Source organism: Myotis daubentonii, chromosome 1 (genome assembly GCF_963259705.1).
Source record: "Myotis daubentonii chromosome 1, mMyoDau2.1, whole genome shotgun sequence".
In the NCBI taxonomy this organism is placed as follows: Eukaryota; Metazoa; Chordata; class Mammalia; order Chiroptera; family Vespertilionidae; genus Myotis; species Myotis daubentonii.
Genome location: NC_081840.1, coordinates 73,860,943 through 73,886,904, shown reverse-complemented (window position 1 = coordinate 73,886,904; position 25,962 = coordinate 73,860,943). Strand labels below are relative to the sequence as shown.

General features: G+C 39.6%; 1 protein-coding gene, 1 non-coding gene and 1 pseudogene across 2 annotated transcripts in view; 2 read left to right on the top strand and 1 right to left on the bottom strand.

Moving 5' to 3' along the window:
- AVEN (apoptosis and caspase activation inhibitor) overlaps positions 1-25,962 on the top strand; it is a 176,259-nt gene that overhangs the window by 38,353 nt on the left and 111,944 nt on the right. The window contains exon 2 of the mRNA XM_059705638.1: positions 14,852-15,029. Within this exon, the coding sequence (XP_059561621.1) occupies positions 14,852-15,029 (178 nt within the window). The remainder of the gene's footprint in view (positions 1-14,851; positions 15,030-25,962) is intronic.
- On the top strand, positions 16,856-16,957 carry LOC132224027 (U6 spliceosomal RNA). Its single transcript, XR_009450580.1, has one exon. It is a non-coding gene; the product is annotated as a U6 spliceosomal RNA (small nuclear RNA).
- On the bottom strand, positions 21,482-23,695 carry LOC132227929 (lupus La protein-like; annotated as a pseudogene).

Here is a 25,962-nt window from a genome sequence, read left to right as displayed (position 1 = left end):
CTAGTATACAATAAACTTGTTTAATTAGATCTGCTTTCTCATGTAGCTAAACTTTTTCCAGCCCAGTGAAGCACCCCCAACTTCTCTTTCAGGTAGTTGTCAGCAACACAGTAGTAAATATCAACATGAAGCACATTATTATTGTAGATCATGCAGGGAGAACAAAGGGTAAAATATTTAACTGCAGCAGTGTTTGACTATGTTCTGCGCAGTGAGAAAACCTGAAATCATTTTCAAGGTCCACCATTTCTTCTTTTCAGTCATGTCAAGTTTCTAAACATTCTAAATCTCTATTTTCCAGCTAATGAAAAGAAAATAGGATTCTACCAAGTCTCCTATCTACCTACTCTAGGACTTCTGTGAGGATCAAATGAGATGAGGCATGAGAAAATGCTTCATAGACATTTGGTTAAAGTGTAAAATGTTTCCACCTGGCTATAAAGCAAGTCATGTCCCTGGGCTGAAGAAACTGCAAGGAGGCTAGTCGTCGTTAGGGAGAGGAAGCTGGGTGTTGCTAGGTGATGTCATTACCTAGATGGACACTTAGGATATTAGCCTTTTATATATATAGATTGCAGGTCCGCTGAGTGTTGCTAGAATAAGTAATTGCTGGGCAACAGAGTTTTCAGTCCTTTTGGAACCTCTGAATAAGGCTTACCAAAATCACCCTGTCATTGCTTCTTCTTAGAATTGTTAGCTACACAGAAAATGGGACATCACGTAAAAAAAATCATTTAAAAATAGGTTCTGATAAGGGATGTCTTTGAGGGAACTGTTTATTGGAACAAGGGCGAACTCTCCATGCTGTCTAAAATGACACATTTTGGTGGTTACTTTGCCGCCTCGTTTTGTAGGGAGAGTTGAGAACTCTGTTCAAGGCTTTCTGATGAACTGTTATCAAGTGGACTGGGTGAATCTGGGGTGGGAGGGTGGGTTCTTGGCAGGTAAAAAGACACTTGGGAAATCGTATTATTTTGATGAGCCAAAGAGATGATTGAGAAGGCAGCGGTTTAACTCGGATGTGAAGAAGAAACAAACCTTTGTCTTTGTGAAAATACCTATGCTGTTGTAAAACAGAGCAGCTCACCAGAGTGGGGGATTCTCTGTGTTTCAGTTGCTCATTCTTCTATGCTCTGTGGCATACAAGCACCCAGACACTTGGGTTTAGCTAACAGGTTTGGAGAAAAGTTTGTTGGCTGGATCAAAAACTCCCATGAGAAAGATTTTATGAAAGATTCAGATTACATTTTGCAGTTCAGAAGGTAAATATTGCTGAGATGCTTTTGACCAAAGTGTGGTATGAAGGGAAAGGGGGACACTTGTGAGAGCAAAGAGGCTTCCACATGCAAAGAATGAAGGAGCAGGAAGGAGGTAAGTGACCATATGAGATGAATAAACACCCATCAGAGTCTATCTCAGTGGCTATCTTTATTATAATGAGTTTTTTATATAAGTTTAAAAAAATGCTGTGTGCTGATCTGATAGTACTGTGAGCTTCATTCTAATAAAGAATCCAGGAAATAGAAAATTTTGGTGACTGTCAGATCTGGGAAGTATTGTTTGAAGGAAAGGTGAAGAGCATCAGAGGACCTGGGAATGGAGCCCTCCACATTCTTGATTCTGCTAACGACTGGCGATTACCTCCTTCATGCCTCTCGTTTTCATAACTCTTAGAACCAAGTAACACCTATGAGGAAGAGATACGAACTTGGAGAGGAAAGAGATGGAGTGAAGAGCCCCATGATCTGGGACATTGAACACCTGCTTTGTGGGTTGGTTTACCTTTTTTCTCTGTTCTCAGATACTTTTCATATCACTTTTTTTTTTCATGTATTGATGAAAAAAATACATGAGCAAGATGGAGACTGGACAGCTGTTCTTTTTTTTTTTTTTTTTTTTTTAAATTATTTCCCCCTGAAGACTGTGGGTGGAATTTCTAGTTACATACTTAGAACAGTGAAATTGTATTCTAATAAAACATTTTTGGATGCTTTGTTGAATTTATTATAAAAATGCTCCTATCCTTATAATATCTTTGTCCTTATAACAACATAGTATGGGATTTGACCGTTACCCTCTGATGTTCCTGATTTTCATGTGAAATCAGTTTTCCCAAACTTCTAGCAGAGGGACACTCTTAAGGATAGCTTTTCAGATTTCATGGTTCTGGAGCACTCTCCAGACCTTTTCAAATCTGGTATGGCCTCCCCCCCCCCCCCCCCCCCCCCCCGGTTTTTCTTTTCTCTTTTTCTCTTTTTTTGTCCCTGTTCTGCTCAATTTGGATTCTCTATAGCAACGGTTCTCAACCTGTGGGTCGTGACCCCTTTGGGAGTCAAACGACCCTTTCACAGGGGTCGCCTAAGACCGTCGGAAAACACATACATAATTACATATTGTTTTTGTGATTAATCACTATGCTTTAATTATGTTCAATTTGTAACAATGAAATTGGGGGTCACCACAACATGAGAAGCTGTATTAAAGGGTCACGGCATTAGGAAGGTTGAGAACCACTGCTCTATAGAGTATAGTTTTGTCCTGCAAAGGAGCTTTGCCCAGTTACTTTTGGGACTCCATAGGGCCAGACCCAGCTCCTTCAGTCTTTTCTGTGAACTTGTACTCCCCAGCTATTGAGAGCCTGAGAGCCAGCATTTTTAGCAGCTGTTTGCAGTGAGCCTCCCAAACTAGAAAGTTTCCAGTGAGCTCCTGCTGTTTATTTTGGGATGCTCAGGTTTCTTAGTGGCCTGTCTCAGCGGGCCCCAGTGCTTCCCTCTGCTTTCTCTCAAGGTGCTGGTACCATGCAGATCATGTGACTGATTTGTTCCTATCTGCTCATATTTAAGGTGGAGACACCTTGCTGCCTAGATTTTTTTGGATGTTTTCCATGGAGTTTTGATTTTGCTATCATACTTTCTCTGTGTGGCGTTTATTGGAGGGAGGGGGTTGGGAAGTCTAAAATACTATGTTATTACTGCCACCATCTTCCCATAATCGTTATACTTGTTTTTCTTTTTCTTTTAATATTTTTTTTTATTGATTTCAGAGAGGAAGGGAGAGGGAGAGAGAGAGAGAAACATCAGTGATGAAAGGAAATCATTGATTGGCTTTCTGCTGCACACCCCCTACAGGGGATCAAGCCTGCAACCCGGGCATGTGCCCTTGGCTGGAATCAAACCTGGGACCCTTTGGCCTACAGGCTGACGCTCTGTCCACTGAACAAAACCCGCTAGTGCTTGTTTTTCTTTTTTCAAGCTTGCTTGTCATTGACTGCCCTGGGTTTTGTTTTGATAACAACTGTTATTCCTTGGTTAGAAGCGTATTCTTTGCTAATTCTCTCCGAGTCTGGGAACCACTTTCAGCTGGAGATAGTGGCACTTTCCTTCTGATCTCAGGCTGTGTCCAGGGCTGGGGCTGAATTATCCTGTTCCCGCAGCCTGAAATGCCCTCCTCCTCCTCTCTGGCCCACAGGCTGGCCCTGAAGGCTCCCCACAGCCTCTCTCCTCCACTGCGGTGCTTTTTCTCTGCTCCCATAATATCTTATGGATGTTTTGTCACATATCTCACTGCTTAAAGTATATGTTTACTTTCTGATTTCCTCACAGGACTGTGGGTGCTGAAGGCGAGGGACCTTGCCTCATTTTTGTATCCCCACTACCTGACCTGGTGCCTGGCTTGCAGTAACTATTCAAGAAGTGCTTGTTGCGGGAATCTTGGCAACTACGTAGTTAAGGAACAAAAGCAGCCCTCTTTGGATGCATTGTAGGATAGACAGAGGGAAAGATAAGTGCCATTTAGAGTTATATTTAAAGAAAGAAATGTCGTGAGAAGGAACTGTAAAGGTGACTGTATTCTCAAGATTTGTGGTAGGAAGGAAGCGGCCCTGGCCAAGTCACATCTACCGAGTCCATTTTGATTATAAGCACTAAGAGATTGTTGGAATTGAAGAGATTTAGAACAAACGGTGCTAATGATTAAGGAATTAGAAGTTTGTGCTTATGAAGGAAGCAATATAGTCAATTTGGGTAGAGAACACAGTCACAGACGCAGGTATAGGGTAGACGGCCCAATGTGGTTTCTACATAATTCAGCTTGAGGGCTGGACTAGGGCTACCCAGGTTCCATAATTCTTTACTTGTTAATTAAGTTCTCTTCCTCTGGTGAGTTGAGGGTTTTGGGGAGAATCTTAAAGTTGGCCAGATGAACAGTTAGTAGTAGTCTGTGATTTTCTGGGAAATGGAAGGTTAAAACCTCAGTAACCAAGGAAACCAGTCCTATGCTAGTGGATAAGAGAGGTGAAAATTTAACTGAGCGGAGTCATAAGAAAATCTGGCCTCTTTTCAGCATTAAGCCCATGCATTGCAGTCCAGGGGAGATGGAAGAGGGAGATGACCTGAACTATCACGTGCCTCCTTAGCAGAAAGAGGAAATGGTCAGTGGCACTGGTCGGGAGAGTATTTTTTTTTGTTTTTAATTCTCACCTGAGGATATGTTTATTGATGTGTGTGTGTGTGTGTGTGTGTGTGTGTGTGTGAGAGAGAGAGAGAGAGAGAGAGAGAGAGAGAGAGAGAGAGAGAGAGACACACACACATTGCACGTTTCCCTCCCACACCTGACTAGCAGTTGAACCCACAACCTTTTAGTGTACGGCGTACGTACATGCTGATGCTCCAACCAACTGAGCCCATTAGCCAAGGCTAGCCTGAATTCTTAATGAGGTTCAAGATGTAAAACAGATAAAATGAACCTGATTTTATTGCTACTTTCCCCCTCCTTCCCACAAGGACTCCGTATAAAAGGACTTCCACGGAGTATAGTTTAAAATCTCCAATTAGTCCAATTGCTGCAGTTTAATTTTCCAAACTACCCTTAAGTCATGGAAGCATAAAATGCTGGAAGGTCTTTACAGTAAGTCTAGCCCTTGCGTGGGCTGACAGCAAATGGTAAAATTACCTTTCTATGCCACCTATTTTTAGCCAACTCTCTGAAACAGAATTACCCACCTGGGACAGATGTAAGGACTTAGAGAAAGAAGATGCAGGGATTCAGGATGAGTGAAGAGGCCTGTGAGGTGTCACTGAACGGCTGCTTGGAGGATTGGGGAACCATATTCTCTGTCATAAGATCCCTCTACCCCTTTACTCTCCCATGGGCTGATCACAGGGAGGGACAGGAAAAGAAGCTGCTATCAGTCGAATTTGAATATAGTCTGGATCACTATTCCCCTATTCTTAATGGCCACAGTATTTTGGACCTCAAATGCTATGCACATTGTTCTAGGGCTCAACAGATAATTTAGATATATGCCATATGTTGCATTTAGTATTTTTCAAATATGATCATGCTCTAATGTGTGTTTTATTTAATACACAATGACTAATGGAAACATTCTTCTTAGTATACCTGTATACTATATATATAGTATATACATTTTGTTACATTTTTATTGAAATTTAGCTTATTGAAATAATACATAAAGCTGTTTTGCTAGAGCTTTTTTCTAATACAAAATCTGCTATTGAGCTCTTTAATTTAAAAAACCTTTATTATTGGTTTCAGAGGGGAAGGGAGAGGGAGAGAGAGATAGAAACATCAATGATAAGAGAGAATCACTGATCGCTGCCTCCTGCACGCCCCACATTGGAGATCGAGCCCTGCGACCTGGGTATGTGCACTAACCAGGAATCGAATCATGACCTCCTGGTTCATAGGTCGATGCTTAACCACTGAGCCATGCCGGCTGGGCATTGCGCTCTTTAATTTTAATGGTTTATTAAATTTTCTATTGTTAAAAAGATAATTTTTTTAAATAGTGAAGCAACAGTTGCTGCTTATAGACAACAATATGGTGATTACCAGAGGGAAAGGGGGTGAGGAATAGGAGGGGGGAAAGGGGGGATAAATGATGATGGAAGATGCGACTTGGTGTGGGGAACGCACAATACAATATACAGATGATGTATTATAGAATTGTACACCTGAAACCTATGTAATTTTTGTTAACCACTGTCACCTCAGTAAGTTCAATAAAAATGATTTATAAATGTAGAGGTAATTAAACAATGATATATTTTAAAGCTTGATAACATTTAAAATTTTAAAGTAGGGTGCATTAATATAATTTTCCAATTATACACATTGTAACATTTTTGGTTGGATATATTTGACATTAATAATTGAAGCTGGTTTCCAGTGACTTTGTGTTGGAGGGTTTCCTTAAATATGTTCTCTCTCATGTCTTTCTATCCCACTTGTTCCCTTCTGTGGTATAATTACATTTTGTGAGGAACATAGGAGGCTGTTGAAAAAAATGTGATTGCCTGTTTTCAACCTCCTTATTAAGGTCAAAGCAGGAAAGCCTTTTACAGCCCTTTACTCCAGAGGAAAGTAGAACCTTCAAAAGCTAGGTTCCTGAGTACAAAAGGCTTTAAATTGGATCTGTTGTCTCTTGTTATATATTAATAGAGGCCTGGTGCACGAAATATGTTCACTAGGGAGGTTGGGGGGGGGGGGGTCCCTCAACCTGGCCTGAGCTCTCTCGCAGTCCGGGAGCCCTTGGGGGATGTCCGACTGCCTCAGAGGCAGGAGAGGCTCCTGCCCACTGCCACTGGGCTTGCCAGCCGTGAGCCCGGCTTCTGCCTGAGTGGTGCTCCCCTGTGGGAGCGCACTGACCACCAGGGGCCAGCTCCTGCATTGAACATCTGCCCCCTGGTGGTCAGTGTGCATCATAGCAACCAGTCATTCCACTGTTTGTTCAATTTGCATATTAACCTTTAATTATATAGGATTAGTAACTTCTGAAGTTTTACTGAATTATCTGAATGCTCTTCATGAGAAAGATCATCTTTTAAATAACTCTTGGCAGACTGTTGCTTTTTTAAAAGAAAAGATAGAGGATATTTTAAAAAGAATGTTGACCAAACATACTGTTCAAAGGCTGACCAGTTAAATTAAGCAGACTATAAGTTAATGTAAATTATTGTATGTTAAATAGGACCACAGCTTAAGTGAATGCATCTTTTTATTGGTTCTGTTGTGCATAGAGTACCTTTTGTCTGTTTGTCCTATCCATTATTGAAAGTGAGTTGTTGAAGTCTCCAACTAGTATTATGCTTGTACTGTTTCTCACTTCAGTTCTGTCAGTTTCTGCTTTATCTATCTACTAGAAAGCCTAGGCATGAAATTCGTGCAAGAGTAGGCCTTCCTTCCCCCGGCTGCTGGAACAGGTACCGCCTTCCCTCTGGCACCCGGGACTCGGGCTTCCCTGGTAGAGGGAGGCCCCACCCACCCACCACAGCCTACCAGTCAGTGGCCTGGGCCTACCTCTTTGGGGCAATCATGGAGCCCCCCGAGTGATCGTCCTGCTGGCTGGTGGCCTAGGCTTCCCTCTGCAGGGCAATCATGGGGCGATGGCCGGGCTTCTGACCAATCGCATCGCATCTGCTTTAGCTGGGTCCCGGATGGTCGTCTGGAAGGTCGTCCAGACGGTCATTCTGCTGTTCGGCTGTCCAGTCTAATTAGCATATTATGCTTTTATTATTTTAGATTCTGGGGCTTTATTGTTAGTAGCATATGTTTCTATGTTTATAATTATGTCTTTCAGGAACATGAACCCTTTTATCCTTGTATAATGTCCTTCTTTGTCTCTTATAACAATTTTGCCTTAAAGTCTATTATTCTATTTGTGTAGTCATTATAGTTCTCTTTTGCATACTATTGGCATGAAATTTTTTCCCATCTATACTTCATTATAATGACATTTCTGTCTTTGAATTTAATGTGTCTCCTGTAGACCTCATAAGTTGTATTTTAAAATATGCATTCTGTCAGTACCTGCTTTTTGATTGAATTGTCTAATCTGTTTACATTTAGTGTTATTGATATAGTTGAATATTTGTCTGGCTTTTTAGCTCTTGTTTTCTATGTCTCATGTATATTTTGTTCCTCTCTTTCTCCTTTTGTATGAAGTGAATATTTCTAAAAAATATATACTTTTATTGATTTCAGAGAGGAAGGGAGAAGGAGAGAGAGATAGAAACATTAATGATGAGAGAGAATCATTGATTGGCTGCATGCCCCCTTCTGGGGATCGAACCCACAACCCGGACATGTGCCCTGACTGGGAATTGAACTGTGACCTCCTGGTTCACAGATTGATGCTCAACCACTGAGCCACACCATCCAGACATGAAGTGAATATCTTTAAGTGTAACATTTTAATTTCTTTTATTTTTTCACTTTTTAGTCATTTCCTATATAAATGTGCAAAATGTACTGTGTACATTTTAGCTGATCAGAATCTGCTTTAGATTTATACTTAATTCCAATGAGATAAGGAAACATTACTCCTATATAGACTGTTCCCCTTCCTCTTTTTTATGGTATTGTTAATACACATTACATCTGTATGTAATAAAACCAACATTGTTATAACTCTTACCTTATGCAATTTCATATCTTTTAAAAGCTATGAGAGAAGAAGAGTAAGCATGTACTTATAGCTTTTGTTATATTAGCCTTTTTATTTTCTTATTTCTAGTTTTGTTCACTCGTTTCTGTGTATTTGAGTTTCCATAAGGAGTCATTTCTTTAGTCCAATACAGTTTTGCACCCAGCTACCTCCCATGAGCAGGTATTTGCAAATGTACTGTTGGGCCTATAACATGTAGAAACATAATTATGCACACATGGTTTTATAAAATTGCTTTTAAAATCAGTTATGGGAGGAGAGGCTGTATCAGATACATGATTTGCAAATATTTTTTCCTACTTTTTAGGTTCCATTTTCAGTTTGTTGATGGTTTTCTTTGCTGTGCAGCAGCTTTTTTGTTTGATGTAGTCCCATTTGTTTATTTTTGCTTTCATTGCCTTTGTGTTTGGTGTCATATCCAAAACATCACTGCCAAAACTGATGTCAGGGAGCCTCTGAGCTATGTTTTCTTCCAGGAGTTTTGTGGTTTCAGCTCTCACTTTCAAGTCTTTAATTCATTTTGAGTTGGTTTTTGTGTATGGTGTGCTGTGCAGTTTTTTTTTAGCATTATTTATTAAAAGACTGTCCTTCCCCTATTGTATAGTCTTGGCTCCTTTTTTTTAAATTTCTTTTTTTTTAAAATTAAATCTTTATTGTTCAGATTATTACAGTTGTTCCTCTTTTTTCCCCCCATAGCTCCCCTCCACCCGGTTCCCACCTCACCCTCCGCCCCTCCACTATCCTCATCCATAGGTGTATGATTTTTGTCCAGTCTCTTCCAGCACCCCCCACACCCCTTCCCCCCATGAGAATAGTCAGTCCACTCCCTTTCTATGCCCCTGATTCTATTATATTCACCAGTTTATTCTGTTCATCAGATTATTTATTCACTTGATTTTTAGATTCACTTGTTGATAGATGTTTATTTGTTGTTCATAATTTGTATCTTTACCTTTTTCTTCTTCTTCCTCTTCTTAAAGGATACCTTTCAGCATTTCATATAATACTGGTTTGGTGGTGATGAACTCCTTTAGCTTTTCCTTATCTGTGAAGCTCTTTATCTCACCTTCAATTCTGAATGATAGCTTTGCTGGATAAAGTAATCTTGGTTGTAGGTTCTTGGTATTCATCACTTTGAATATTTCTTGTCACTCCCTTCTGGCCTGCATAGTTTCTGTTGAGAAATCAGCTGACAGTCGTATGGGTACTCCCTTGTAGGTAACTGACTGTTTTTCTCGTGCTGCTTTTAAGATTCTCTCTTTGTCTTTTGCTCTTGGCATTTTAATTATGATGTGTCTTGGTGTGGTCCTCTTTGGATTCCTTTTGTTTGGGGTTCTCTGCGCTTCCTGGACTAGTAAGTCTATTTTTTTCGCCATGTAGGGGAAGTTTTCTGTCATTATTTCTCCAAATAGGTTTTCAATATATTGCTCTCTCTCTCTTCTTCTGGCACCCCCATAATTCAGATGTTGGTATGCTTGAAGTTGTCCCAGAGGCTCCTTACACTATCTTCATATTTTTGGATTCTTTTTTCTTTTTGTTTTTCTGGCTGGGTGTTTTTTGCTTCTTTGTATTTCAAATCTTTGACTTGATTCTTGTGATCCTCTAGTCTGCTGTTGGGGGTCTGTATAATATTCTTTATTTCAGTCAGTGTATGCTTGATTTCTAGTTGGTCCTTTTTCATAACCTTGAGGGTCTCACTAGATTTCTTGAGGGTCTCACTAAGTTTATCAGTGGTTTCTAGAAAATTCTTGAAAAACCTTATAAGTGTGGTTTTGAACTCTATTTCCAGTAGTTTGCTTTCCTCCATTTCTGTCATTTGTGACCTGTTTCTTTGTCTCCGCATTTTTTATGCTTCCCTGTGTTGATAGAGTGGCTTTCTGTGCTAGGTGTCCTATAGGGACCAGTGGCTCAGCCTCCCCAATTACCTGGGGTGGACACTCTTGGTGCATCCCCTTGTGGGCTTTGTGCACAGTCTTGTTGTAGTTAAGCCTTGATTGTTGTAGGATCACTGGGAGGAATTGACCTCCAGGCCAATTGTCTGTGAGAATCAGCTGTGTCTACAGTGGGAGAACTTCTGTGCTGGAGACACCCTTCTGGGGCAAGACTTGCTTCAGTGGGGCTTTGGTGCTCACTGAGTCTGCCCCCTGAGTGTGTCCCTTATGGATCTGAGGAGTTGTAATCTGGATGGTCCCACTCTGACCACTGGGTACACTGGCTCTTGGATCTCTAAGGAGGTGCTAATTTAGCCTCTGCCTGAGGCTACTCAGCAGGAGCTGTGGAGAGATCTGCAGATTCCTCTTCTTTGTTTGGGGTTTGGAGGTGCCCAGATGAGGCCCAGCTGTGAAGCAATGCAAGCTGCTATGGGGCCTTGGGCCTTCTTTTGGAAGTTCTGGGTCTCTCTGACCCAGCTGCAGTTTGTTAGGTAATTTTCAGATTGCGAAGGGTCAGGTTTTTCATATGCAAAAGCCTCTGTGCACAGCTTGGGTGGGGCGGGGTCTCAGGGAATCAACAGGGTGGAGCAAGCAGCTATGGATGATCTTCAGTCCTACTGTAAGAGGCCCCGGGTCTCACTGTTCTGTGGTAATCGCTGCAAGCACCTCTGAGAGAAAGCCGCCCTCGAGTTCCGCCCAATGCTAGACAGTCCAGTTTCTCCCCGTATGAGTCTGGGTCCCCAGAGACTCACCCTGAACTGGAGTTCAGAGCAGTCGGGAGCTTGAGACTCCCTCCCGATTGAAAAAGACAACAGTGTCCTCAGTTGCCAGCCCTTTCCACGTGCGACTCCGTACCTCTGCACATTTACTTCCACACCGCCCCTCCTCTGAGTCTGAGTGTGCTTTTCTCTTTCCTTCTAGTTGTAGAATTTCCACTCAGCCAGCCTTCCTGTGGTTCTGGATGATGTCTGTTTTGTCTTTTAGTTGTATTTTTGAAGTGGTTGTGTGAGGCAGCAATTTCCGGTGTTTACCTATGCCGCCATCTTGGTTTCGTCTTGGCTCCTTTTTCATAAATTAGTTGACCATTAGTGTGTTTTTATGCCAGTACTGTACTGTTTGATTACAATAGCTTTGTAATAGAGTCTGATGTTTTCCTTTCTCAGATTGTTTTGGCTATTTGAAGTCTTTTGTGGTTCCATACAAATTTTAAGATTGTTTGTTCTATTTCTGTGAAAAATGCCTTTGGAATTTTGAGAGAGATTACATTGAATCTGTAGATTGCTTTGGGTAATATGGACATTTTAACGATATTACTTCTTCCAGACCATGAGCACAGACTATCTTTCCATTGTGTCTTCTTTAATTTCTTTCATCAATGTCTTAATAGTTTTTAGTGTATACCAGACACATTTCAGAATGATGATGTTAACATAATAATGCTGTCTGTATATTTATAGTTTTCACATTGCATTCATCAGTATTTCATCTCAGATCTTTGCAAAATGAACCAAACGTAAAATCTTTAGGCGTTTTTAAGATACACCTTTTTCTAAGTTACATCAAGTGTCTTCTAACCTTCATTACTTCCTCCCACCCTCTGTGATGGAGGCTAATGACAACTGTCCTTGTTACTGCAGTTGGTGGGGGTAATGAGATCCTTGTCAGTGCTTTTTCTAAGTTGGGGATTAGTGAGTTATTCAGTTCTGTGAAGTCCGTCTATTATAAATATTTGCTTAATATTAAGTGATGATGATGGCAGGGCCATTAATTCTGTCTAGGTCTCCTCCCTCCCATGTCAGTGCTTGTTTCATTGAGTTCATAATTCCTCGGTGTTTCAGATCTTAGCCCTCTTTCATATCAAGCTAATTACTTTGTCCAGGTTTACACTTTTGCCATGTGTTACAGCTGTGTTCAGAAGTTTTGTATTAACTGGGGAAGTCTCTGAACTCTGATTACCCAGTGGGCCAACAAAAGAATATTGGATTTTCTTTTCTTTTTTTTTTGATTTTCTCAGATTAGACCTTTCTGGTATTTTCAGCTCTAGTTCTAGTCCCAAATTCTTATTAGCTGCAAAGCTATTTTCTTTAGAATGTCCCTGGTATTTGTTATTTATATAGCATATCTCATTCAGTCATATGCCTTTCATCTGCTAGCATCTTTTCTTTCTGAGAAACTTTTTGTAATGGCAGGAAAGCTCTAGGGTTCAGGCGATCTTTGCAATGCCTAGGTTATAATGTAGATTGCTATTTTTGTTTTTGTGCTGTCAAGGAAGCGTATGATGATATTTGAGGGCTAAGAGTGCTCTTGGAAGCTCAGTTATTTCAGTGTTTCATGAAAACGTATGCAATTTAAATTGAGGATTACTGACTAACATTAAATCTGTTAAGTCAATGGTCGGCAAACTCATTAGTCAACAGAGCCAAATATCAACAGTACAATGATTGAAATTTCTTTTGAGAGCCAAATTTTTTAAACTTAAACTATATAGGTAGGTACATTGTTATTAACTTAATTAGGGTACTCCTAAGGCTTAGGAAGAGCCACACTCAAGGGCCCAAAGAGCCGCATGTGACACGCGAGCCACAGTTTGCCGACCACGGTGTTAGGTGAATGGTTGATGGGTAACTAGAAATTTTAGTGGAACCAAATAACACCACACAGAGAAATTCCTAGATGCAAGGGTGAAAACATGGTGGGTGGGTCAGTCTTCATTACCCAAACTCATTGGTTAATCTTAGCAGTTCTTATGTTGGCTTAGCCTTTTATCGTCTGTCATTTGATGTGCTGTTATATAAAGTTCAGAGCACCATCTATGATGTATTTTAGCCAAAAAAACACTTTAGCATGACTCCAGTTAGATTTTTAAAATTTGATATTCCTAGAAACTACTAATAATCTACAAGCAAGCACTGTAGGGAAGCAGTCAGATAGAAGATGAGTCCTTCTGCACTCAGTAAATCAATATCATAAAAATAGAGATGTGCTATATTCAAAGAGACTTAAGAGAAAAACAGTTCAATACAGTGCATGGTCTTGAATAGGTTACTGACTTGGGTAAGTCAGCTGTAAAGGAATTTTGGGGGTTAGGGAAATTTGGAAATAATCTAGATGTCATATGAAATAAAATTTACTGAAATGGAGAGGTCGGAACTCACCAGATTTCCTTTTCAAAATATTGATGAGAAAAATCTGGTTACCAAAAAATAGTATATAGGTAGAAAAACATATAGACAGAAAAAAATCTGGAAGTGCATGCAATGAAGTGTTAGTAGTGGTACTTTCAGGGGATGGGATGATGGGGTTTCATATATTATTTTTTGCTTGTTTTCCCCTCCTAAGTTTTTGCTTGTCCTGTTTCTGTGTTGAAACAAACGTATTTTTAAAAAATACATATTTACCCATCCTGTACAGATGGTTTGTTTTAGTATATTTCACAAGTTTTTTTCTTGATAAGATTTTATAATTTTTAGGATACTTTTTCGAACTGGTCTTTAGATTCTATATGCATCTCTCTTTTCTTTATTTTTTATTATGAAAATATTAAACACATACAAAAGTAGATAGAATAACATAATGAATTTTTATGTTCCTATCATCTGGCTTCAGCAATGATGAGTTATGCCCAGTTTATTTAACCTGTACCCACCATTCCTTTCCACCCATCTTTTGAAGCAAATCCCACATCATATCTTTTCATTCATAAATAGTTCACTATTTATTTATGAAAGATAAAAACATAACACACAATACTAAACAATATATGAATGAGATAATATCCTTATTATAGTCAAATATTCAGTCATTGCTCACTTTTCTTCACTTGTCTCATAAGTGATTTTCTCTAATTATATTGTTTGAATCAGAGTACAAATAAGTTCCCGAGATCACAACTGGTTATGTTCCTTCTCCTCCACCATTTTTTCCCTTTTGATTTATTTACTGAAGAAACTAGGCCCTTAATTTTAATAATTTCTCACATGCTGCATGCTCTCTCAACCTTTGAATGCCTAAGACAGGAAACTATTCTGTAGAATGCATCTGAGCAGGGTTCCCATTTAAAGTTTACAATATAACATATTTATGGAATGTTTGTAAAATCTGTAAATTGAAAGGGTCCATTCTATCCTGAAGTACTTTGAGTCTAACACTCTTACAGCCTTGATTATTTCAGTAAGAGGAAACAGCTATTGAAATGCGATACACTGGGGTGGACTTGAGAGATATCAGTCAAACAAATTTTAAGGTGGGAACTCGCCAGATTTTCTTTTCAAAGCTAAGTGAAAATTTACCCTGAAAGTATACTCTGGTGTAATGGGATTATCTTGAAATATTACTATCCTTAGAGAGCTCAGTGAGTAAGTGTGCTCTCTAATGTGATACCTTGTACTCCTGCTGAGGCTACTGAAGTCAAGATTTACATTGACTATGTATTGATTTTCTCCAATGATTGCAGGTTGAAGATGGCAGTGATGCAGAGACCTATGGAGAAGAGAATGATGAACAGGGAAATTATTCTAAGAGAAAGATAGTCTCTAACTGGGATCGATATCAAGATACTGAAAAAGAAGTCGATAATGAAAGTGGAGAATCGCAGAGGGGGACGGACTTCAGTGTTCTCCTCAGCTCTGCAGGTATGAATTCCAATCACTCACACACTGGTTGTGCTATGAATGTGGCAGAGACATTGATGTTCCTTTTTAAATCGCATCTTAGGAGTTGGCAATTCATCGTTTGTCTCTTGGATTTTTAAATCCAGGTAAAGGACAGTGTGTCTAATGGCTTGCAAGGAAAGAATGGTGTTTCTCTAAGTGTAATATATGCTGATATAAATGTGCTGATAGAAATGACTTAAGTTGCCGTTGAAGTGGATAATAGTCTCCATAGAAATGAAAAATGCTGAACCATGCTCCTCTCAAGTGGGCAGTCTGAGAAACAGCAGGGTTTTCTTTGATTTCAGAGGAATTGGTACTTATGTTTATAAAAAGCTTTATAGAGTTTCTAGAATATATAATATTTTCCCCCTTATTTTATAGCCAGAAATATGCATGTTAGAGGATATGCACATATTGGAGACATATACACCTGAATACCAAAACTTTACTTTTTTGCTTTGGACAGTCTTCTCTTTCAGTAGGGTAAAAATCTCATTCCTCCTATGGCCAGCTATGTTTTTAAGGTTGACTCTCATCGATGTGGAACTGGAGGGTATTTATAGGAGAAAATGGGGCAGGGCTGGTTTTATAGATGGCTACTCCCCGTAGGATGGGACATAAGAAATTGAAGGATGAATGGAGGACAGACTAGTGGTTTTCAGGGGTTAGGGATGGGAGGGTGGGAGGTGGATGTGGTTATAAAAGGGCAGTATGATGGAGCCTTGTGGTACTCCATCTGTGCAAGTGATAAAATGGTGTAGAACTCACACACACACACACACACACACACACACACACGCACGCACACACGCCCAAGTGAGGGCAAATGAACCAGGGTAAGTCTGAATAAGATTGGTGGATTCTGCCAGTGTCATGTCCATATCCTGGATGTGATAGTATACTGTAGCTTTACAAAATGTTATCGTTGGAGGAAACTGGGCCAAGCGTATGAGATTTCTCTGTATTTCTTGTAACTGTACTAGAGGCCTGATGCACGAAATTCGTGTAAGAGTAGGCCTTCCTTCCCCTGGCTGCCGGCACTGGCTTCCCTCTGGCACCTGGGACCCGGGCTTCCCTTGCAACCCCAGCTTCGTCTGGAAGGTCGTCTGGTCTAATTAGCATATTATGCTTTTATTATTATAGATGTGAATCTATAATTACCTCAATAAAAATATTGCCAGGTTAAAAAAATTTAAAGGATTAAGATGTGGGAAGCAGTGAAATAATATGAAAATCATATTTTCAGTTTGTTTTGGATTCCCTACCCCCCAACCTTTATGTTGCTTTAGAGTTCTGCTTTTTTTTCCGGTCTGCCTGTATTTTTTGAGTGCCTGTACCAGACTAAGAGTTATAAAGTAATGAGTTCTCTCTCAGCATATTAGTTGGAAAGAAAGAGGTAAGTGGAGTGAGTATTAGTGTGAGTCAGAAGAGCGGGCTCAGTCTGGTGTCATTATTTGTATGGGGCACACAGTGTAACCACCTTAGGTAGAGGTTTGCTGATGGCATCCAACTCATTGACTGTTCAGGGCCTGGTGACTCATCTTTTTGCCACTCAGATGAGTATTTTTCTCTTGTTATCTGCATTTTGGCCAATTATGGGTCTAAAAGCACTTTTATTCAAGGTTGGAGAAATGTGAAATGTGTGCTGGTTAGCTTCAATTTTTATCAGTTGTTCTACTTAAAGATTTTCGGGAAAATTGAGGTAGTGCAATCAAATTATCATGTGGACTACCTGTGGATTTAATGGAATCAATTGTACAGTCAGTTTCCACGACAGTATCTGGCACTAAAAGATACTGCAGACTGTTCTCTTGGGCAGCACATGTACCAGAATTGGAACAATACAGAGATTAGCATGGCCTCTGGGCAAGGATGACATGAAAATTCGTGAAGTGTTCCCTAGTTTTGAATGTTAACTGTAATTGAAAAAAAGAAAAAAGAATACTGCATAAATGTTTGAAGGTGATTCAGAATTCTAGTCTAATGCAGCAGTTATGCACATTGGCTTATGGTTTTGGTTATTTATTTTAGCATTTATTTATAACAAACCTGGCATGGTTTGAGTGTCAGGTATATATATATATGTGTAAAAATACACACACACACACACACACACACATATTTGCAGTCTCTTTGCTTACTGATTTCTTAAGTGGCTTGCTTATCTATGATTGGTTTTTGGGAGATTGCAACTGTCACATCTTTTGATATGTGCTTACATTTCTTCCTTCCTCTGCTACTGATTTATTATTTTCTTGTAACATACCATAAGCCTGGGAAGAACTGTCCTGCTGTCTTCATATATGTTGGATGGGCTGTATTGGTTTACTTTTGAGAGGTGGAGTTCATTCTGTGGTCATAAAATATTAAGAATATCCTCAAGACAGGCTGACCATACTCCTTGGAATGATTCTGCCCTTGTTTGTATAAATCAACACAACAACCCAGGAAAACATCTCACTGGTTTGTTGGATGTGCACATCATGAACTTTCTAGTTATCGCCAAATTGCTCTCCAGTGTGGAGACGAGCTACAATTCCTAGTGTTCACTGTCTTTGCCAATATGTAGCACTGTTAGAAGTTTTCACTGTGGCCAGCTGGTTGAATGGCATCTAGTTGTGGTCTGTTTAATAATTATTTGAGCCCCCACTCTTTCCAGGTACTGTTTTAAAAGCCAAGTATACAGCAGTGCACAGAGCAGACAAAACACCTGCTACACTGAGTTAACATTCTAGGGGTTGGAAGACACAGTAAGGAAAATAAAAGGAGAGTATATAAGATCTTAAATGGTGATAATTGTTCAGGATAGAAATAAAGTGGGGAGGGGCTGTTACAGTTTTAGAAAGGGTGAACAGAGAAGGTCTTTCTGAGAAGGTGACATTTTGAATAAAGACTTGAGGAAGGTGAGGGAGCAGGCATTGAGGATCTGTGGGAAGTGTTTCAGACAAGTTCAAAGGCTTTGAGTCCCTGAGATGAGCAGCCACTGGAGGGTTTTGAAGAGAAGAGTAGTATAGCTAATTCATATTTTAACAGGATCACTCTGGCTGCTGTGTTGGAGTTACCTGAAGACCAGTGAGGGAGGGAGCAGGTAGACCAGTTGGGCTATTGCAACAATCCAGACAAGCGTTGATGTTGGCTGTGGCCAGGGTGATAGCAGTAGAGGTGGTGAAACATGGTTGGGTGCTGGATCTATTTAGAGGGAATTGCATATAGGTCTTGCGACTGTGGAGAATAAAATAAAACTATGCACAGGTATGACACCAAGTTTTTGGCCTAAACAGCAGGGGGTTGCCATTATTTGATATGGATAAAACTGTTGGAAGTGCTCAGTTTTGCACATAAATTCATATTAAGAGAATGATGTTATAAATATCCAAATGACCCTTGGCAGAAAAAAGGTTCTCCACCCCTGTTTTACAAAGATGTGGGTAGGATGTAGGGAAAGCACAGAGATAGTACAGTATGGAGAGGGCAGGTAACAGCAGAGGTGTTACCACCCCTCGCTCCCGGAACTCGGAAGGAGATTCATGGAGAGCAGTTTACTGTGAGAGGATAAATCACCTTTGGTCAAGAGATCTAGCCAGTGAAGGTGACTCCACAGGGAGAAAGACAGGGGAATAAATACTCTGGTTTTTAACTCTGTCTCCTCCAGTCTCTTGCCAGGGCTTCCCATAAGCTTAGCCTGCTGGAGGCCAGAAGGCAAGGGAGGCCTGTTACTGTCATCCATATAGATCAACTCCTAAGGCAGAACAGGAAGGAGAAGGTTAGGTGGTGAAACTGGAGTAGCAAATGGAAGAGACCCAGCACAGCATATAATTTCTTTACTAAGTACAAAAGTAACCAGTAAAATTGGAAGTAACTTATCAACATGAACATTTTGATTTTTAATATTAGACATTCAAGTTCAGCTATGATGTTATGGTCTTTCCTTAGTCAGTATGGTTTAATATAAGGATCACAGGCCTCTAAGCTGAACAAAAGTCTGGATTTGAATGCTATTCTATCATGTTTCTGTCTAACTTTAGGCAATACTATTTCTCTCACTAGGAAATGCAAGAATAGAAAGAAATAAGTGCTTGATTTGATAATGTCAGCATGTTATCTGAAATTCACCATTAATTTTAGTTCTGCTTTGAATGTAACTATGGTGCCTAGATTTAGTATTTATCTAAATTTTTTGTTGATAGCTTAATTAACTAGTCAGTAAAGTCAAATAAAGTCATTTTCCCCCTTGAATGTTAGACATATAGCAATGGTTGCCAGTAGAATTTACATATCCTCATTTTTCTGAGAAATTAAAAGTTCTTCTTGGGTATAATAGAACTGATTATTGAGTGTATTTATCGACTAACCAGTGTTGGTGGTCTGAGTCTCTGAGCATTTAAAAGTTGGTGGTCTTAGGTTAATTCATAAAAAGTCTTTTCCTCTTTCTCCCATTTTGCCACCTATAGTTGTTCCTCTGTTTTTCTCCTCATTCTCAGTGTCTGCCATGTGGCAAATGTGTAATTCAGACTTGGTTTCTCAGACAAAGGCTCTGCGCTTTGAACTGTTCTTTATATTTTATTTTTTATTCTAGAATTAGCTGTGTTGGGCACACACCTCTGTGCAATTCTCAAATGTTGTTTTAGAAGGCAGGCCTTCTGCTGAGAGTACATCTAGTTTAACGTGTTGTTTTCTTCCAGTAGGATTTCCATTGTAACAATGAATTTTTGTAGACCATTCATAAATTTAAAAAGTAAATTTCTGTTGTACACACTGTTAGTGTATATGTATATTGGTATATTCACTTTGGAAAATAGTTTGCCATTTTTCAGTAAAGTTGAAGATCCAGCCTTTCCACCCTTTGAGAAATTCTAGACATTTGCACCAGTGTTCATAGCAGTGTTTCAGAAGAGCCACAGATGGAAGCAACTCAAATGCCCATGAACAGTGGAGTGAACACATAGATGAGCGGATGAACCTAAAGTGAAGTAGAAGAAACCCACATCCCCCCACAATTCCTCAGTAGGATTCTATTTTCTATATAAGTTCAAACTTAGAAAAAAGTAAACTGTGTTATTTAGAGATGCCCATTTAAATGGTAAGATGAAAATCAAGGAAGTGGTTATTACAGAATCAGGATTGTGGTCACCTAATGGAGAGGAGGGATAGTGATTGGGGAGGGGCATAGAGCAGGTATCCAGAGGGTGGGGGAGTCTTCTGTGATGTTGGCAGTATTCTAGTTCTGACCTGGATGATGGTTTCTTTTGTTTGTTTAATAATTCTTTAAATTGTGTATATGTTACCTATTTTATTTAAGTATCTCTCTATACAAGGACAAAAAAATATAAAAATGATAGAATTTTAGTTGCCACAGCAGACCGTGGGAAGTGTTTTTGGCGAGGTAGTCCTTACAGCACCCTTCAGCTTGTGCCGGCAGCATGCAGGTGCTGCCTGCTCTGCCTGCGTTTCTGGCCATGGCAGTGGGAGCTTATGCTTCTAAGTGGAGGATGTAGGAAGGAGGCTAGTTACTTTGAAATCACACCTTTCCTGGTGGGATTGGGAATCTTCAGATTTTTTTTTTTTTAGGACTCTTTCTGTAAGTCTCTGAAATATAATGATGCCTTCAGCCTTTCTATTTAAACAGTATTCTTGCAATTCTGTGTTATGTTTCACAAGCTTTGAGGATGGTATCATACTCTCATTTCACATTCAGGCATAAAATGTTAGATCTTTAAGCAATACGCCCCCCTCACTTTTTTTTTTTCAAATGATGAATCATTGAATTAATGCCATATGCTTTATTTCTTTCTTTCAAGATGTCACAGATAACTAGAGTTAAAAAATGTTTATTGCATGAGCAAAATGCACTGGAGCAATGGTGAAGATGATCATGTAAAAAAACTATGTGCAAGTCTATAAGCTGTGTTTAAGCGGGACAAATAAAAATGAAATGGTTAGACTACAGTTTGGTCAGCAGAGTTGTCTGTGCATATTTTCATTTATGTATCTTCTTTAGTGTAATTTTATGAAAAGTTAATTTTGGGGGATTTTAATATAATGACGTTTGTGTCCTTTTGCCAGCAATTAGACTGGAAGGGAAAAGAAAGCATAGCAGTCTAGCAGCCTGTGCTTTTAAATTAAATTCTGGCCTTTTTCTTCCCATGAAGCAGCAGGATAGTGGTATTGTCCTTATCGATTCATTTCATTTTTTCCTCTTTTTAAATGGTATGTATTTTATTAGTTTTACTAATATAGCCTCATATTACAAAGGCAATCTAATGGAAGAATCTTCCTTTGACATTTGAGGCATTTGAAATAACACAAACAGAACTAGACATTAAAAAAATTCCTTATTTGGATAACAACAAAAAAGATAGGTTAAATCACACAAAACAATCTTTCCTTTCTTACAACTGGACATTGAAGTGGGCCCAGTTGGCTTTTCTTTATCAGACCTCCAGAGATGCAAGCAGCTGAATCTGTAGAAATTTGTTTGCTAAACTACTGGTGTCTGCACCGTTCTGTGTTTTCTGTTGTTTGGAGGCAGGTTCTTCTTGGTTGTTTTTCCTGGTCCAGCTGCACCGTTTTCATCAGGTTCATCATGGTTACCAGCTTTCATTCTCTTGCCCTGACACTGTACTTTTCCTTTAATAGACCCAGCCTTGGCAGCTTTAATTCCTTTTCCTTTTCATCTGTGACCTTTTGATTTCCATTTGTTTAGGGATTCTTGTTGATCCTCTGTGATTTTTTTCGGTTCCGCTTTTTCTACCTCTCCTAGGGCGTCCCATATCTCTCCTTTGTTCCTGAATTGTAGGTTACCATTATTGGCTTGTCTTTCTCTAGTGCTTCCTCAGCTTTTTCTTTAAATAGGATTATTCCCTCTTTTGTTTCTCTGGTAAAGTCTATCCTTTTTATTAATATTTATTAAATTAATTGGGGTGACATTGGTCAGTATCAACATATAGGTTTCAGGTGTGGGTTTCAATGTTATAAGATCTATATATTGCACAGTGTGCCCGCCACCCAAAGTCAAATCTTTTCCTGTAAAGTCCATTTAATTTTACTTCCCCACAATTTGAGAAAAGGAAGTGTGGATCTACTCTAGAGGTTTGATCATCTAAGTCACCCAAAATTTCAGTAAACATCCACTCTTTTCTTCTAGAGTTTTCATTTCAGCATCTATAGTACTTCTGTTTTTCTTCTTGTTTAGCTCTTAATTTAGCTTACACTTTATTTTGCTTTCTTCTTGCTTTTTTTTTTTTTTTTGCAAAGTAATCTTACTTGAATAGTATTTGAAGGCATGTGGTTTTATGCTTTGGGGCAGGTGTTTTTGTAAACCTTAGCATATTTAGTACTATCAGATACTGAAAATATCGATCCCTTAAATCAGTGGTTCTCAACCTTCCTAATGCTGCGACCCTTTAATACAGTTCCTCATGTTGTGGTGACCCCCAACCATAAAATTATTTTCGTTGCTACTTCATAACTGTAATTTTGCTACCGTTATGAATCGTAATGTAAATATCAGATATGCAGGATGTATTTTCATTGTTATAAATTGAACATAATTAAAGCATAGTGATTAATCACAAAAACAATATGTAATTATATATGCGTTTTCCGATGGTCTTAGGCGACCCTTGTGAAAGGGTCGTTTGACCCCCCAAAGGGGTCGCGACCCACAGGTTGGCGACCCACAGGTTGAGAACCGCTGCCTTAAATGCTTTGTGTAATGTTTTTCTCATTTGAAGATTTTGTATTTGACCTTTATCTTTTAATCTTTCTTTTATGTGGCCAAGAGTTGCATCAAGTGGGAAGTCTTTTATATAAATGGGTCTGTTTTTACATAATTTTTTTATATTTATGAGTCACCAGAAAGACCTTTTATACTCATGAGAGAGGTTTGCATGGAGAGCTTCTGCTTTTATCTTTATCTTCATTTATTTCCTTTGATTTTCTTAAAGCTTCTGTTAAAGTTTAACATGTTGAATTTTATTATTATCTCCACAGGGATCCAGATTTCATTCAAGTTGATCAGTTCCTTTAAAATTTGTCTCATGGCAGATTAGTTACTAAAATAATACTTGATTTGATGACAGATTTTGCTCCCTGAGTAGCCATTTTTTCAGTCACCATCTTCATTTTCAACAAGTGAGGAGAGCTGTGGAGTTACAAAATATCTTGCACATGCATCCATTTAACTGAGTGATACTATGGCCCAATTATTTATTTTTTTAATTTTCTAATACTTTTTTAGATTTTTTCTGAAGAGTTGCAAAGATACAAAGAATTCCCTTATACCCTCCACTTAGGGTGATACCCATTTCCTGTTCCAAATCAGGACACTGTGTTAATATTTATTTATTTCCTTAGTCTGCTCCAATTTGTGGTAGTTTCTCAGTCTGTTCTGGACTTGACACTGTTGAAGAATACTGGTTAGGTATTTTGTAGAATGTTCCTCAACTGGGTTTTTCTGATGCTTTCTCATGATTGGACTAAGGCTATGGATTTTAAGGGAGAATACTGCAGACATGATGTGCCTCCCTTGTTGGATCTTATCCGTGAACACATAATACCAACACAACATTACTAATAATGTTAACTTTGATCACTTGGTTAAGGTGGTATCTGTCAGGTTTCTCCTTTGTAAAGTCACTTCCCATTGTCTGTTCATTAGATGAGTGACTAATTGCTACTCACACTCACAGGGATGGGGATTAAGCTTTACCTACTAGACTAGAGGGAGAGTATCAAGGAATTTATGAGCATATGTTAAAACAATGACAGTAAATAGTAAGTAGCTTGAGGCTATGCAAATACCCTGGTTCTCCTTAAAGGCTCAGGGGAACCAGTTCTCTCAGACTGAGTCAGAGGATTGCCTCAGATAAAAGTTCAAATTGTAGATGAATGGATAAAGAAGAGATACAATGAAATATGACTCAGCCATTAATAAGAATGAAATCTTGTCACCTGCAATGACATGGATGGACCCAGAGGTCATTGTGCTGAGTGAAATAAATCAGAAAGACAAATGCCAGATGATTGCACTTGTATGTTGAATCTAAAAAGCAAAATAAATGAACAAACAGAACAGAAACAGACTCATAGACACAGAGAGTGGACTGATGCTTGCCTGAGGGGAGGGGTGTTGGGTGGATGTGTGCAAAAAGATGTAGGGATTAAGAAGTACAAATTGGAAGTTACAGAATAGTCATGGGGATGTAAAGTACAGTATAGGCAATATAGTCAATAATAGAGTAATAACAATGTATGGTGTCAGATGGGTACCAAATTTATTAGGTGATCACTTCATAAGTTATATAAATGTCTAAATGGGGTTGTATACCTGAAATTAATATAACATTGTACATCAGCTGTAATTGAAAAATAAAAATTATTTAAAAAGGAAAAAAAAAGTCAAATTGTGATGACTAAATAATTGACCTTTTTGTTTAAGCTTTATTGCAGAGCTATCTATATTATAAAAGGTGCTGTTCATGTGTGATTGACTGTTCTGTCAATCTTTTTAGAGTGGAATCATTTATATTAACTGAAGGGGGTTGATTAGGGCACATCTGTGAAACAAGGTTAAAACATCAATAATTTTTTTTTTATTTATTGCTTAAAGTATTACAAAGGGTATTACATATGTGTCCATTTTATCCCCCCGCCCTAGACAGTCCCCTAGCCTCCCCTATCCCCCAGTGTCTTATGTCCATTGGTTATGCTTATATGCATGCATACAAGTCCTTTAGTTGATCTCAAAACATCAATAATTGATTTTAATTTCTTCCTCATTAATCAGTTACAAAATGCTTATTTTTATCTTAGCATTTGTGGCTACCAAGTTAAGAAACTATATATGCAGTGGTAGGCAGAAGTAGGTTTATAGTTGTTGGAAGGAAAAATAAATAATAGTACAAATGAATAAATAATACAAGGAACAACTATAACCCTACCTTTGCTCATCCCTGTGTGTGTGTGTATGTGTGTGTGTGTATACACATACACACACTAGAGGCCTGGTGCATGAAATTTGTGCACGGGGGGGGGGGGCGGGGGGTTGTCCCTCAGCCCAGCCTGCACACTCTCCAGTCTGGGACCCCTCAGGGGATGTCCAACTGCAGTTGGACATCCCTCTCACAATCTGGAACTGCTGGCTCCCAACCACTTGCCTGCCTGATTGCCCCTAATCGCTTCTGCATGCCAGCCTGATCACCCTCTAACCACTCCCCTGCCAGCCTGATCGACACCAAACTGCTCCCCTGCTGGCCCGATCACCCCCAACTGCCCTCCTCTGCAGGCCTGGTTGCCCCCAACTTCCTTCCCCTGCTGGCCTGGTCACCCCTAAATGCCCTCCCCTGCTGGCCTGATCGCCCACAACTGCCCTCCCCTGCCGGCCATCTTTGACCACATGGGGGCGGCCATCTTGTGTGAGGGCATGACAGTCAATTTGCATATTACCGCTTTATTATATAGGATATACTAGAGGCCCGGCACATGAAATTTGTGCACGGGTACGGTCCCTAGGCCTGGCCTATGATCAGGGCCATCTTCCCTGGCTGCCAGCAGCTGGCCCCGCCCTACTCCCCACCATCCACCCCCGGTTCCCTGTTTGCAGTGGGGCTATTGGAGCCTGCTGGCTGGGGGGAGGGACCGAGAGGTGGTCAGGGCACCTCATAGAGACTGGTCGAGCGGTCGTTCTGCCATTTGGTCGATTTGCATATTACTCTTTTATATATATAGATGTGTGTGTGTGTGTGTGTGTTTGTGTGTGTGTATTTCATATGTGTGTGTGTGTATTTTATATATGTGTGTGTATGTGTGCATATCCTGTATAATAAAACCCTAATATGCAAATCGACTGAATGATGGAACCACCGGTCACTATGATGCACACTGACCACCAGGGAGCAGATGCTAATGCAGG